Consider the following 14,377-nt stretch of genomic DNA (forward strand, 5'->3'; position numbering starts at 1 on the left):
AAGGGAGTCTCAGAAACAGAAATTGGGAGGTGTGTACACCAAGGAACCAAAAGATGGTGTATTTCAGCACCCAAATACCAAATGATGATTGATCCAGTGTATCTTTTTTATTAAGAAAAGGATAAAAAGATGAATAATGATCATGATAACCAAATATGGGAGTGCACACACCAAAGATATCTTTTTCCAAACCCTACCTTTCCACCCCATCCACATTGTGACCTTTAATATACACCCCAGTACCTGTGCCCTCCTGAAGTCCCAAGCTTCTCAAAATGACCCAAAGATATTGAAACTGAGAACCGGGAACTGTGGAGTAGGGTGGGGCTGAAACTGCAGACCTGAACCCTTTGCAAATTAGGCAAACATAATTCTGAAAGGCTGGGGAAGATGGTAGCAGAGGAAAGAGAAAAGGAAAGAAAGGGAAAATTGTGGAAAATAAGTATATGAAGAGAAGTTGAGGAAAATCAACTATGGATATAGGGCCGGGTAGCAGACTCGGATGAGACAAGAACCGTGTTGTCTGGGAGAAAGATATTGAAGGTGGAAGGGTAGAAGAGGGCAAATGAGAAGCACAGCACAGGTGACAGAAGAATAAGAGAAATATGTGATATAAATGGTTGTGAGGGAGGGGTCTGGGTAGAGATGAATAAGGAAGAATGAAGAGGAATAGAAGGACGAGAAGAAAAGTGAGGTGAGATGGGCGAATAAGAAAGGTCAGATGTTGAAGAGAGGAAAGGAGAGTGGAGGGCCTCTGACCCCCTCAGCGCACGAAGAGGAGCCAGGAACAGTAGAACCCAGTAAGGGTCACACATGTCAACCTAGGGCAGGACAGAGGGTGCGCTGCCCTTTCTTTCCCCATCCCCCCCTCAAGGCCACGCAGAAAATGCAGATAAATGCTGGAAGAGAGGGGAAATCCAGAGTGATGTGGAAGTAGCTCCCCACCCTCTTCCTCTAGTTCAAGCTTTTGGTTTCTCAAAACCAAATACCTGCCCAGCCTTTCCCTCTGCTCCCCTCACCATCCCTAGGCAAAATCTCAGGGCTTTGGGTGGGAAGGGGGGTCGGTAGGATTCTGGTCATCCCTCCAGCCCGCCCCCAAAAGACAGACTCCGCATTCATAGGCAGTAGGTCGGAATTCGGAGAGGTCCCTCCCCGCAGGAACCCCACCCCTTCCCACCTCCGCGCCCCACTCCTTTCTCCGAGACCGTCAGTCTCTCCATCTCCCCCTCCCGGTCTAGTCCTCCCGCCTCTCGCGCGCTCCCGCCCCTCGCTTTCATCCTCCTATCCCCACCTCTCCAACCTCCGCTTTCATCCTCCTCCCTTCTCTTCTCCTCCCAGCTCCCGCCTGCCCCACCCCTGGGAAGCCCCTCCCGTCGGGCAGCGCCGCCTTTATAAGCGGTTTCTCTGGCCGGGGGCGGCAGCGGCTGGTCGGCGGCAGCTCTGCGGGTGCGGGGGCGGCGAGCCGAGGACCGAGCGACCGCGGCCGGAGCGTGCCGGCCACCGCCCGCACCGCCCTTCCGCCCGCTCCGTGGACGGCCGCAGCCCTGCGGGTCTCCACTCCAGACCCACCTCCGCCCCACCCCGCGCGCCTCTGCCGCCTCTTCCAGAGATCCAGCTTGCTGAGCGGCCGCCAGTGCCGCTGTCGCCGCCGCCGCCGCCACCGCGTCAGGTTCCGGCCGCGGCCACCTTCCGCCGTCCAGGGCCCCTCCTTCTCGGCCCCGGGACCCCGGCTCCCCGCCAGCCCCGGCCCCGGCACCATGTCGGAGAAGAGCGTGGAGGCAGCGGCCGAGTTGAGCGCCAAGGTACGGGCAGGGACGGCCGCGGCCCGGGCCCCGCGCGACCCGCGGGCTCCGCACGGTCGTGCGCCCCAGGCCGCCCCCGACGGCCCCACGCTGCCCTGGCGCAGGATCCCGACCGACCCTGATCCGCCCTCCCCCCGCTCCCCAGCCTGGCGCTGCCTCCCCAGCTCGGCGCGCCGCCCGCCAGCGCCCTCTAGCTTCCCGAGCGCCACTCCCGGCTCCGAGCGGGCCCCGCGCCGTCCCCACCCCTCTCCGGGCCTGGCCCGCGCGCCTTCGTCCCGGCCAGTTTCCCGTCGGCGCTCTCCACGGCTCACTTTACCTGCCCCCTCCCTCGTGCCCTTCTACCCGCGCCCCGTTTCCCTGTCACTCCTTCCAGTCTGACCTCATCTTTCCTCGGCTGAGCGGGATGAGACCCTCCGGTGTAAACAGAACTCTCCGGGGAGGCTGCTCCTCTCGGCCCCTCCCCTCGAGGCCCGACAGCCTTTTGCTGCTCTCCTTGGACAGCTACTGCCTCAATTTTCTCATTCCCTCCTTTCTTTACATCCATATCCATTCCTTCCCCCAATGGTCTTCAGCTGTCTTTTCTCTCCTTGGCACCCTTTCAGCCTCTCCCCCCACACGTAAAGAATCTTCAGTCCCTAAAAATCAGAAGCAAGGCCAGAATAGCCTTCGAAAAGGCCTCAGCTTAGCATTGCATGGCCTTGCACGGAGCCGTCCTTGCTCTCGTCAGCTCCCATTCCTGGCCCATCCGTTTGCCCTTGCCTTTCTTCCAGCCTTTAATTTCTCTGGGGAACCTGCTGAGTGTCGCTTTGGGAAATTAATTCGGCCAGGGCTTGGGGGCTGGGAGCCTGACCTTGGGGGTGGGGGGATTGCTGAGGAGGTCATAGAGGCTTCTGGGTGGCCTGTGAAGTGATAGGGGAACCCATGGGATTACAGACAGTGGAAGAGAGGGGCTCTGGAGATCTGACAAGGTGTGCCTCGAGGCCTTCGGGTGGGCTGCGTGGTGGCATGTGACTTCCTTGAGTAGGTGTCTTTGTATGTCTGGAATTCATCAAGTGTGTGGGACTGCCTGTGGCAGTTACATGTGTGCATGCGGAGACGTAGATGTTCTAGGGCCATGTTGCTGCTTTGTGAGTGCTGAGTGGCTCTGTTGTGCTCTCGTGCTGGCTGTGTGGAGGGTGTGCCAGAATACCCAGACACCGGGCCATGTGTCTTCGGGTCGCATGGGTGCTCCTCTGTAACTGTGTGTGTGAACCGGTGTCAGCCTGTGTCAGCGTGTGTGCCTGTGTTGAGTAAATGAGGCCAGAGAGTTGCTCAGCACAAGACCTAGGTCACATACCCTCCTGGAAAAGGGATCACGGAAGGACAGTGACCAGGAGGACAGGATAGGGAGGAGAGGGCCCGGCCCCTTGGACTTTGGTCTCTGGTAGTCCCCTGCCCTCCTTTTCATACTCTCTCCCTCCCCCCATCAGCCTAGATGGGGAAACTCAGGCCAGGGCAACACAGACCTGGTGCTGGGGCCCAGAGAGAAGCTGGCAAGTCCCATCCTCTCCAGGCCCAGCACGGAGGGGAAAGTCTACCAGGTATAAGAAATGTCATACCTACCATGTGGCAAAGAAATGAGGACAGCCAAGTGACACGAAGAAACCTAGCTGGAGTGAGAGCATTCTATGCTCCCCTGAAAGGGAGAAGGGATTTGAGTGTCCCTCCAGGCCAACCACTGGCACCAACCCTCCCTCCTATCCCCAGTCCTGTTCCAGAAAGGACCTACCCTTCCAGGGTGATCTACTCACATAAAAAACTTCTATCCTCATGGAATTGCACAGAGTTGCACCCCAACACCAGATCAGATCCTAGGGAGACAGTTGCTCAGCCCTTGGCAAGGGTGGGGTGGAAGAGGACTAGAATCAAAACTGGAGGGGCGGGTATGTCTATAGAGGGGGCACTCTAGAGCATTTCCGTCTGCCACATCAGAAAAGGACATGAGGCCCTGGCTGGTATGGCTCAGTTGGTTGGAGAACCATCCCGTGGACTGAAAGGTCTCAGGACTGATCCCAGTCGGGCACTTGTGAGAAGGCAGCCAATTGATGTTCCTCTCTCACATCGATGTTTCTGTCTGTCTCCCTCTCTCTCCCTCTCTAAAAAGCAATGAAAAAATGTCCTGGGTGAGGATTTTAAAAAAAAGAAAGTACAGATATTAGGGTGTGCCTGCTGCGATCTTGGGGTGAAGAAGGGGCAGTGCCAAGGGAGGGTCCTGGAGACAGGTGTTTTCCCCACCTGTATTCCTGTCCCACCCCAGACACAGAACTTGTCTCTTCATCTCCCATGCCCCACACTCTTCCATGTTTCTTTTATCCTACTTGACCTATATGCTCTGGAAGTGGTTATTTCTCCCTTTCCACCACACCGTGAACATTCCACAGGCCTTAGAGAAGAGGAAACTACTTGAACTTCCTTTTGGAGGGGGGAGTGGGAAAAAGGGTGCTCTCCTTATCCCTGTGGTGTTTGTCCAAGTAGGAGCCTGGGGACTCTGGGGACAGACCCACAGACTGAGAGAATCAAAAGCTTTGGTCGCTGGGAGGGGTGGGGTGCCCAGGAAAGGCCTCAGAGGCAGACAAAAGGCAGAGCTGGGCAGGCAGCAGGAGGGGATGGGGCATCCGGGCTCTTGAGCAGATGGAGAGGCATTGAGTTGCTGAGCTGCACTCTTCAGCCAGTAAAGTTTGGAACAACTTGATGGGGATGGTGAACAGTTACTTCAACCACTTAAATCCCTTTCCTCATCACATTTCATCTTCGCTGAGTCTTGGAGAAGAAGGTGTCAGGTCTCAGCCCCTTTGTGGCCTTAAGGACCCTGGGACTGGCCCTGGCCAGGTAGCGCAGTTGGTTAGGCCGTTGTCCCCATACGCCAAGGTTACAGGGTTCGATCTGTCAGGGCATGTACAAGAAGCAACCAGTGAATGCAAAAATAAGTGGGACAACAAATAGATGTTTCTCTGTCTCTCTCCCCACCCCTAAAATCAATACATATAATTAAAAAAAGACCCGGGGGCCTCTGTTTGGACTCCAGGCTGCTTCTCCACTCCATACTCTTCGAAGCTCACTGCAGAGGGAGAACCGGGCTAGAGGGACTCCAGGGCTACAGATCATTTGTGGTGAGAGAAAGGTGACCTCGTTCTCTCTTGCAGGACCTGAAGGAGAAGAAAGAGAAGGTGGAGGAGAAGGCCAGCCGGAAAGAACGAAAGAAAGAAGTGGTGGAGGTGCTGAGGGTCGGGGTTAGGGGCTGTGACCACATCTGCCCACTGTCCCCTTCCAGTTGTCTTCCTGAGGGGCTGGGTCCTGTCTTTCCTCTGACTTCCCCCATCCTCCTTGCCTCACCTTTTGGGTCCTCCCAGTGCTCCTTTCTGTTGGTGGTGCTGGTGGGTGGAGGCAAACGCCCAGCCTGACACTGCTCCCTCTTCTGGTCCCCAAAGGAAGAGGAGAATGGAGCTGAGGAGGAAGAAGAAGAAACTGCTGAGGATGGAGAAGAGGAAGATGAAGGGGAAGAAGAAGGTGGGGAGGGGCGGAGAGGCTGGGCTGCAAGGAATAGAGTCAGGGTGGGTTTGAAGACTTGAGACAGGGCTGAGGGCAACCACAGGGGGTCTGATGGAGCTTCCCGCTCTTCCCCAATGACCCATTTCTGGCTCCTCAGATGAGGAAGAAGAAGATGATGACGACGAAGGGCCCGCGCTGAAGAGAGCTGCTGAAGAGGAGGTTTGGGCTGGTTGTGGGGCCTGAGGGGCTATCAGGGATGCAGCAGGGGCTGGGCGCCCTTTGGATTTGGACCCAGATCCCTGTGGTACATGGGTGGGCGCTGGAACAGGGCAGGGACAAGGGCCGGTCCCTCTCCCACATAATCTCTCTTTTCATCTCTACAGGATGAAGCTGATCCCAAGCGGCAGAAGACAGAAAATGGGGCATCAGCATGAGCCCCCTGCCAATGGGCTGGGGTGGGAGGCCCCCCAGGGTCTGGAGGTGGGGGCGGAAACAGATGAGTGCAGCTGCTCTTCACCCGGCTCCTTGCTCTGGGCCGCCACCCTCTCTGTCCCAGCCTTCTCATGTCCATCTCTCCAGACACCGCCCCTCCGTCTCCACTCTGCCGACTGCCATGTCCTGACCTGTTCCATCTGAGCTCCCCAGCTGGTCCCCAGTTGCCTCTTTTCTCTCTTCTCATCCTTTCTCCCCCCAGCCACTCCCACCCCTCCTCCATTAGCCTCTCCTCCGTAACCGCTGCATCCTAGCCTCCTGTCCTGTCCATCCCTACCCTGCCTGATCCCTGGGTCTCCCTCAGATCCCCTCTCAGACAGCGCCAGGCCAGGGTGGGGCCAGGGTTGGGACCAAGCCCCACAGCTGCCCCCCTCTACCCCCCTTTTTTGTATAATTTAATAAAGAAATGGTCGCGCTTCTGTTTTTAACCTGTCTCCTGCTTTCCCAGGGCAGAGGGAGGAGGGTGGCTGTGTCACATTCTGTCAGGACCCTTACCTTCTATAAAAAAGGGACTCTCCCACCATCCACCACTCAAGAAGGTCAGCACTCCAGGGGTGAGCATGGAGTGCAGCTTCTTTGAGAGCCGACTGTTGTCCTGGTCCTGGGTTTTGGGGGGTGCTCCTCCCCAGTGATACACACATACTTCCCTGCTGGCCCGGCCAGGTCTAGACACTGCTGAGCCCAGTGGAAAGCTACCGGCCCTATTGTGCTGAACCAGGCAAAGAAACAGCCTCAGAAACAGGAAGTCCCACCCCTGCAGTGGGAGAGGGCTGGGAGGCCTGGGTCCTGGAGTGAGAATTGCCTGGCATCAGACTTGCCCCTCTGCCTGGCACTGAGAAGTGATCACCTGGTTAAGTGGAGAGCTCCAGGGCCCCTTGTGGTACCAGGACTGGCTGCAGGTTCTTGGCACCCACCCTCCACCACTCCCTGCTGGGCTGGCTCCTCAGGCTGGGTGGGGTGAAAAGCAAGAGTTTCCCTCAGGAAGCCTCAGGATTCCTTCCCTAGCACTTCTGCCTCAGCTTTTCTACAGTTTGATCTCTTGCAGGGTTTCGGCATTTCTATCACCCTCACCAAACACAGAACCTCTGGGTTGGGAGCAGATGCTGAGTACATAGGGGTCTGAGATGGGCCAGGGTGCGTGTGACTCATTAATGCCGCCATGCTTGTCAAAAGAAACCCATAATTCACCCAGGGTCAGGATGACACACACGGCTTTTGTCTTTGCATTCCATAACTGGCCTTGGCAAATTATTTAAGCTTCAGTTCCCTCATCTGTACAATGGGATAACACTAGATTTCGTGACTGGCTGTATATAAAGCATCCAATATAGTGCCCGGCACATACTGAAGGCTCAATACAATGTAGCTATTTTCCCTGGGCTTGAGGTGCCCTTCCCCAGACCTACTGTCTTTTAGGGTCCAGTAAAGCTTCCTGTCCACCTTGTTCCCAGGAGTCATTGGATGGGTGGGGAAGGCAGGTCTATGGGAGCACTGAAGTTCTGGGAGGTTAAAGGAGTGAGGGAGGAGATGAGCACCAAAGAGAGGGCTGGTCAGGAAAAAAGTGAATGTTGGGACTGACCGGAGGCAGCGTACAGGTGAGCAGGCTGGTACGTTCAGGCAGAAACAGTCTGGAAACAAGGGCAGAACGTCCTGAGAAAGGGAACAGTCAGGAGGGTTGGGGAGGGCGTGGAGGGGGTGGTGGGGACACCCAAGACTGAGGAAATAAACAAGGGGAGTGCCACCACAGAGGTGGAGGGTAATGCTGCTGGGAATCAGCCCCCTCAGACTTTCCACTGCGAAGCGAAACCGTAAGCCCTGGGGTGTGTGTGTGGGGGCAATGCAGGGGGGAAGTGGGCAAGGTGGAGGGAAGGCAGAAGGACAGGGGCAAGGGCCCTGGGAGCAGCAGACCCGTCTCCCAGCTCGAGACATCCACCTGGCCTCCACTCTGCTCTCTGCCACTGCTCTGCCCCATTCCCTGGGACCCCCCAACCTCACCCCCTACCCACTCCTGATCTGTCTAGCTGTCCTCTGGATTCCAGCCTCAGGTCATTAGCTCCTCCCCTCTCTCTCCAGGCTTCTGCCCCTGTCCCTCTTCTTCCACTTCTCTTCCTCCATCCTCCACGTAGCAGAACCTCTCTTTTGTCAGGCCGTCTCTCCCTCTTTCTGACCTCTTCCCTTTGGAGGGCTCACTGTGGCCAGGGCCCGGGGGGAGATGGTGGAGGCGCAGTTCCAGGTCTTGCTGCTCCTGCCACTGCTGTGGGTGGCTCCAGGTAAGGTGGGGATGACCCTCTGGGAGGGTCGACCTCCAGACACACAGGAGGGTCAGCAGGGATGTCTGGAAGACTGCACAAGAGCCAAGGTTCTTAGTTTGGGTGGATTCTTCTCATGCCTTGCTTGGGGTAGCCCTTCAGCCCCAAAGCCTCTCTCCAGGCTCCCCCTTGGCAGGGAAAAGGCAAAACCCTTGGTCTTCCCCAGTCACTTGGCTCATGGCCCCTCCCCTTGTCCTCTCTTTTCCTCCCCAGTGGAGGCACCAGGACCTGGGGCAGAGGTCCCGGAGGTGTGGGCCCAGGAGGGGGCTCCTGCCCAGCTTCCCTGTAGCCCTACAATCCCCCTCCAGGATCCCAGGCTTCTTCACACAGGAGGGGTCACTTGGCAGCATCTACCAGACAGGTATGCACCCCAAACTTGGGCAACAGAACTCCCAAATCCAGCAGCAACGGCATCCAGACTCACAACCCGAGACCCAAAGCAGACCCCAGTCCCCTTCCCTGAGCTGTCAGTCCCTCTAAAGCCAGTGGCCTGCCTCCCCTGCCACTATGCACCCTAGGTCCTTCCTCTGAAAACTGCTCCCCACCTCCTTGCATCCCATGAGTTGCTAGCAGGGGTTGGTGCTGGCCCAAGGCCAGAGGGACCAGGACAGTTAGCAGTCAAGAGAGCTTCCCTTTGGGCGGGCTTCCAAATGCTACAAGTGTCGCAGGACTGCATCTCCCCCGAGACTGCTTTCCCCTTTAATGTCTCCATCTCTCTCTCCCGCACCCAGCCGGGCCCCAACCAGGGGCTCTCATCCTGTGGCGCCCACCCCCTACACTGTGCTGAGGCTGGCTCCTGGGGGGCTGCGCAGCGGGCGGCCGCCCCTGCAGTCCCGCATGAAGCTGGAAGACCGCGGCCTCCAGCGCGGGGACTTCTCGCTCTGGCTGCGCCCGGCCCGACTCGCCGACGCCGGCGAGTACAGCGCCACGGTGAACCTCAAGAACCGAGCCCTCACCTGCCGCCTCCGTCTGCGCGTGGGCCGGGCCTGGGGTAGGTGGGGGCGGGGCGAGGGGCGCCAGACCGGGAAGAGGGCGCCCAGTTCCACGCCATCCGGAGGCAGGAAGGGCTGGGCCGAGGCTGTGCTTCGAAGGATGCGCCCTAAGCCCAGACAGCGAGCCCCCAGAAGGGTAGCGGAAGGGGGTGGGGAATCGGATTGCGAAGTGGAAGGTGCCCCCAGGGAAAGCACGTGTGTGTGTGGGGGGGTGCCTTTGAAGAGATTGTATCACCCTTGAGCTCCCCTTGCCCCACCCACAGTGGGAGTGCCAGGTGGGGGAGGAGAGGCACCCCTTGGGGGGCGAGGGAGGGTGCGGGGCTGGAGTGATTCATTTCAGACATCTGTGGCTCAGGAGGTGGGCTTAGTGATGATCCTCAGGCAAGGCTGGTGGAAAGGGGAGGGTAGATCAAACCAAGCAAACTTGGAGGCTCTGGGCGTCCATTTTAAGCACCTCCAGGTGCCTAGCACTGAGTTGGAGGGGGCGGGGTGGAGGAGAAGACAGAGCCTCCAGCTCGGTTGGCCCGCTGTGAGGGGAGAGTGCGGCGCTGCTAACGACCCTTCTTCATCCTGGCACAGTGACTGCCAGTCACCCAGGGCCTCTCAGGACCTCCGACTGGGTCGTTTTGAGCTGCTCCTTCAGCCGCCCTGACCTCCCAGCCTCTGTGCACTGGTTCCGCGGCCGGGGCAGAGTCCCTGTTCAGGAGTCCCCCCATCACCACTTGGCTGGAAGCTTCCTCTTCCTGTCCCGAGTCAGCCCCTTGGATTCTGGGCCCTGGGGCTGCATCCTCTCCTACAGAGATGGCTTCAATGTCTCCAGCACATACAACCTCACTGTTCTGGGTAATTCCTCCAGTCTGCCTTCATGCTCAACCACAGTGCCTTCCTGCCCCTCTCTCACCTCCCCCTGACTCACGGATCCCCAAGGCAGGGCTTCCGCAGCTAACACCTCATGGGATTGCCCTGGACCTCACTGTCTGATTTCTGTCTTCCTCCCACTGCCACCTTTCAGCTGCCTTCTCCTCTTGTAGACTTTCCTTTGGCCGTCCAGCCTCAATTGCCGGCTTTCGGTCTCCAGCTGGCTCAGCCCACATCCTGGGTTTCTGAGTCTCTTCAGTTCATACATCTTATTCTGCTCCTTAGCTCTCTTCTGAGCAGGACCACCTCCTTCACCCTCTGTCTCCCTTCCATGGCAACCCAGTGCTGATCCCCGCTGCCACCTCCCCCTCCCTGCTTTAACTCTGGGGTCCCTTTTCTCTCCAGGTGCGGCACAGCAAGTCCCCTTGACCGTGTATGCAGGAGCAGGCTCCCGGGTGGAGCTGCCCTGCCAACTGCCTTCTAGCATAAGGACCCCATCTTCCCTAACTGCCACGTGGACCCCTCCCAGTGGAGGTCCTGACCTGCTGGTGGCTGGAGACAATGGCAACTTTACCCTTCAACTGGAGGCTGTGAGCCAGGCCCAGGCTGGGACTTACACCTGCCGCATCCATCTGCGGGGGCAGCGGCACAGTACCACTGTCACTTTGGCGGTCATCACAGGTCAGTCCTGTGAGGGAAAGGAGTAGCTTCCAACCCAGGGGAGCTGGGGCAGGGAGGGAAGACTGGCCGGCAAAGACTGGATGAGTCTGCCTCATGGCACCAGGCTCGACACCAGGCTCGGGGCACGGTTTACAAAGGCCACCCCTTGCGGCCTCCTTTTCTCTCACCCCCATATGTAAAGAACTGAAACTGAAAATCCTTCTTGAGTCACTAGATGAATGTTCCACCCTTGTCTAAGGGGATCCCCTGCTCTGAATCTGGGGGAGGGTCTGAGAAGTTAGAAAGAAAGGTGACAAAAGTTCGAATGGTTCCAAAGAGGTAGAATATATTTCTAGAATACTTGTTCCACTTTGCGGCCAGAGCTCAGGTTAAAGTTGCAGGAAATGGCCTCAATTTGGGAGGAGTTAATAAATCAGTCTGTTGGTCAGCAAATATTTACTGATCATGGACTTTTCAAGACAGCGTAAGACAAACACACCTTAAAAGAAAACTCAGAAAATGTGTTGATTGATTGGCAATTCAATCAGTCACCAATGGTGGTTACTTGTCTGTGTCTGTAGTATTCACCTGTGACCACTAAACAGCATCACATAGTAGGTGCTTAATAGCGTGCATTGGCTCAATGAATAAATGAATATGCTAACAAATAATACATTTTCTGTGGGCCGGTGTTGAATTTCTACATGCTTCCTGGATATTTCTACCTAGATATCATAGTCACACCTCAGTCTCACTTTGAACCCCATCTTTTCCTCAAACCTAATCCTCTTGCTGAATTAGCCTTTCTGCCAATAACTCCATTGGCATCCCGCACACCCTGAAACCTAGCCTGCTTCTCCCCTCATGTCTAGTCAGTCGCCACAATCTACCAATTCTTTCTGTCCAAGGTCTTCTGGAAGGTCCATGGCTGTGTGTCAGTTTCCCATGCTCTCACATGACAACTCAGTGGGTGATGTTTTATAGAGAAGGAACTTTCCCAAAGTCACACAGCTGGGAAGTGCCAGCCCCAGGGTCCATACTCAGGTGTCTGCGCCACCAGATCCTCAGGTTCCTGTACCCCAGGCTCAGCCCAAGGCCCTTGACCACTGGTCTTCTCCTGCTCACCCTGTCACTCACTGTTTGACTGTGAGATGCTCTGTCTCAGGACCAGTGGGTCAGTTCAGTGTTCTCAAACAATCAGAAAAGGGGCAAGTTCATCCAGGGGGCACATCACAGCAGGAGCACTGATATCATTCAAATTGTGGAAACAGGAAAAGTGGAAAGTAAGGCCCACCCACCTGACAGGTATTAGGGGTTTCGAGTGTAAAAAAATCTGAAACAGCATTTGTTACATGATCCTTCCAGGCCAGTTTAAGTTTAAACAGTCCCCTGAAGGCAACAGGAAAGTTTCTGAGCAGCAGAGTGATCTGACCAGAACTTTGTCTTCATAAGATTAATTTGGCCATGACCCTGATCTCCTCCCCTCAACCTCACCCAATCAGAGCCCAGGGGAGTGCGTGGTGATTGAGACTTGGGAGCTGAATCTATGGTGTCAAGTAAGGGGGTCGGGGATCAAAAGATCTCTTTCCTCTCATGTTTTCAGTGACTCCCAAATCCTCTGGGTTACCTGGCAACCCGAGGAGACTGCTCTGTGAGGTGACTCCGGCATCTGGACAAGAGCGCTTTGTGTGGAGCCCCCTGGACAAGCAGTCTTGGAGGAGCTCTCCGGGACCCTGGCTGGAGGTACAGAAGGCCGGCCTCCTTTCTCAGCCTTGGCAGTGTCACCTGTACCAGGGGGAGAGACTTCTTGGAACAGCTGTATACTCCACGGAGCTGTCTGTCCCAGGTCTGATACCCCACAACACCACAGCCCCAACTCCAGAATCGTCATCTCGTTCCCAACTGCAGACCCCCTCACCACCCCCTCCCAGCTCTTTTTCTCCCCCGTTAGGGACCTGGCCCTCAGCTCTTGTCCAGTCCCAACCCACTTCTGCCGCTAATCGGCTGAATGATCCTGGACAAGCCCCGTAAACTCTCTGGGCCTTGTCGTCTGCATCTGTAAAGTATGAGGGTGCGGCATGATGACTTTTTTGCTGGGACCCTACACCTGATCCTGTACTTTCTCCTTAGGTGCCCAGCGCTCCGAGAGAGCCCCAGGTGCCCTGAGAACAGGCCATCTCCCTCTCTTTCTCAACCTTGGTGCCCTCCTTCTCCTTTTGGTGACTGGAGCCTTTGGTTTTCACCTTTGGAGAAGACGGGTGAGTTCAAGGACTCCCCTCCCCCTGCCTCTGGCTTTCCTTCTCTCCAGTCCTCAGAGTGCTGTCTGGCACCCCTTCCTCAGGAAAGGTGACTAAAGTGGGTGCTGAGCCCTTCTTCATAAGCCTCTGTATTCCAGGGACCCCTTGTGCTTGAACAACCCAAGGGAGGCTTGAAGGGGCTGAAAAGAGGCTTGGGACCAGATGGGGAAGGCAGGGGCTGAGAAAGAATAGATGGCCCCAGGACCCTCCTCCTTCTCTTTCTCTTCATCTTTGTCTTTCTCCCATCCTCCATGTCTTTCCACAGTGGCGACCGAGAAGATTCTCTGCTTTAGAGCATGGGATTCACCCACCTCGGGCTCAGAGCAAGATAGAGGATCTGGAGCAAGACCCAGAGCCAGAGCCGGAGGCAGGGCCAGAGCCAGAGGCAGAGCCAGGGCCACAGCAGCCCTGACCTGGAGCTGAAGCAGCCAGTGGGTCTCTGTAGTTCAGTCCAAATAAACTCCCATCAGCAGCAAGCCTGAGTCTGGCTCCTTCTTGTCCAGTGAAGGTTCTTGGCTCTCCCCAGCCTCTGGGGGCTCCCTTCTTCCACCTCAGCCTTTTGACCTACTTTCCCCAGCCAGTCTTTCTTATCTTCCTCTTTCTGGTCCTGGCTCCTCCGTGAGCTTTCTTCCTCGGTCTCTTTCTTATTCTCCCTCTGTCCTGGGTTGTCATTTTTCTGAAGCTCCAAAAAGCCCTCACCCCTTACCTCTACAGCCCTTTCCTCCATCCTTTATCCCATATCATTCATATCCAGCTGGCTGCCCTGGTTTCCTTTATATTTTTATTCCTCTGGCCCACCCCACCCACATTCGGCTCCACTTCAGCACTGTCCTTGGCCCTGTGGCTGCAGCGTGTGTGCGCGCGCGCACACACGCACACTCGCAGAACAGCCCTGTCATGTCAAGTCCTCCTGGAGATCAAGTCTTGCAACCTTTCTGTGCCGCTGGCTGAAGTTCCTGTCTGCCTCCGCCCCCACCTCCATGTTCCTTAGCTGGGGGGGGGGGGGGGGGGGCCCTGCCTGTTCTCAGGCATGAGAACACACTGCCACCCAGTGGCCATTATGTGTCACACACCACTGAGGGGGTTTGCTGGGGGTGGGGGGGCAGGCCCAAGGAGGTTAGCAGTGCGGTTGACTGGTGGGCACATATACCTGCACGTGGGCACCACCTCTGTGGAGCAGCCTTGCGATGGCGTGCATGTGAGTCTGTGCCCTCCAGGAGAGCCTCGGGACGTGCAGCCCTGGACCTGGCAAGGTTATGATCCAAGCCTGACAAAGGAGAGTGCCTGAACAAAGGCCCCACGTGGGGACAAGAACAGCCAGCAGCAAGACAGCTGGCTGCTGCTGCAGCTTTAAGAATCAGGAGGCCTGGCTTCCGACCCCAGCTATTCTGATGTGGCCAGAGTTCATCTCCCTGAGCCCCTGGTTTTCTCACCTGTTG

At 56.7% G+C, this 14,377-nt stretch overlaps 2 protein-coding genes across 3 annotated transcripts; both read left to right on the forward strand.

Moving 5' to 3' along the window:
• Positions 1 to 1,393: 1,393 nt before the first annotated feature.
• Positions 1,394 to 6,250, forward strand: PTMS (parathymosin). Its single transcript, XM_037160458.2, has 5 exons — positions 1,394 to 1,802; positions 4,985 to 5,056; positions 5,270 to 5,348; positions 5,488 to 5,549; positions 5,714 to 6,250. Exons 1-5 carry the CDS (start codon positions 1,758 to 1,760, stop codon positions 5,762 to 5,764), a joined length of 309 nt encoding a protein of 102 aa, XP_037016353.1. The 5' UTR covers positions 1,394 to 1,757; the 3' UTR covers positions 5,765 to 6,250.
• A 1,442-nt stretch (positions 6,251 to 7,692) lies between these two features.
• On the forward strand, positions 7,693 to 13,502 carry LAG3 (lymphocyte activating 3). 2 transcript variants are annotated; one of them, XM_037160456.2, is made up of 8 exons: positions 7,693 to 8,092; positions 8,345 to 8,492; positions 8,863 to 9,122; positions 9,703 to 9,966; positions 10,387 to 10,662; positions 12,245 to 12,487; positions 12,772 to 12,899; positions 13,204 to 13,502. In XM_037160456.2, the coding sequence occupies exons 1-8, from the start codon at positions 8,035 to 8,037 to the stop codon at positions 13,348 to 13,350; spliced, it is 1,524 nt and encodes a 507-aa protein (XP_037016351.2). In that variant the 5' UTR covers positions 7,693 to 8,034; the 3' UTR covers positions 13,351 to 13,502. The 2 variants fall into 2 exon arrangements, with proteins under 2 accessions (XP_037016351.2, XP_037016352.2); XM_037160457.2 differs by lacking the exon at positions 9,703 to 9,966 and having other exon boundaries at positions 13,204 to 13,496.
• The last annotated feature ends 875 nt before the right edge of the window (positions 13,503 to 14,377 follow it).

The sequence above is a fragment of the Artibeus jamaicensis genome, unplaced genomic scaffold, assembly GCF_021234435.1.
Source record: "Artibeus jamaicensis isolate MK-2021 breed Jamaican fruit bat unplaced genomic scaffold, CSHL_Jam_final contig_233, whole genome shotgun sequence".
Lineage (NCBI taxonomy): Eukaryota > Metazoa > Chordata > Mammalia > Chiroptera > Phyllostomidae > Artibeus > Artibeus jamaicensis.

Excerpts from the sequence above, each read along its gene's own strand:
- LAG3 (XM_037160456.2), top strand. The coding sequence starts at position 8,035 with ATGGTGGAGGCGCAGTTCCAGGTCTTGCTGCTCCTGCCACTGCTGTGG. Across the intron at positions 8,493-8,862 it reads TGGCAGCATCTACCAGACAG|CCGGGCCCCAACCAGGGGCT; the intron begins GTATGCACCCCA and ends TCCCGCACCCAG. Across the intron at positions 12,900-13,203 it reads TTCACCTTTGGAGAAGACGG|TGGCGACCGAGAAGATTCTC; the intron begins GTGAGTTCAAGG and ends GTCTTTCCACAG.
- PTMS (XM_037160458.2), top strand. The coding sequence starts at position 1,758 with ATGTCGGAGAAGAGCGTGGAGGCAGCGGCCGAGTTGAGCGCCAAG. Across the intron at positions 1,803-4,984 it reads CGGCCGAGTTGAGCGCCAAG|GACCTGAAGGAGAAGAAAGA; the intron begins GTACGGGCAGGG and ends TCTCTCTTGCAG. Across the intron at positions 5,057-5,269 it reads GAAAGAAAGAAGTGGTGGAG|GAAGAGGAGAATGGAGCTGA; the intron begins GTGCTGAGGGTC and ends TGGTCCCCAAAG.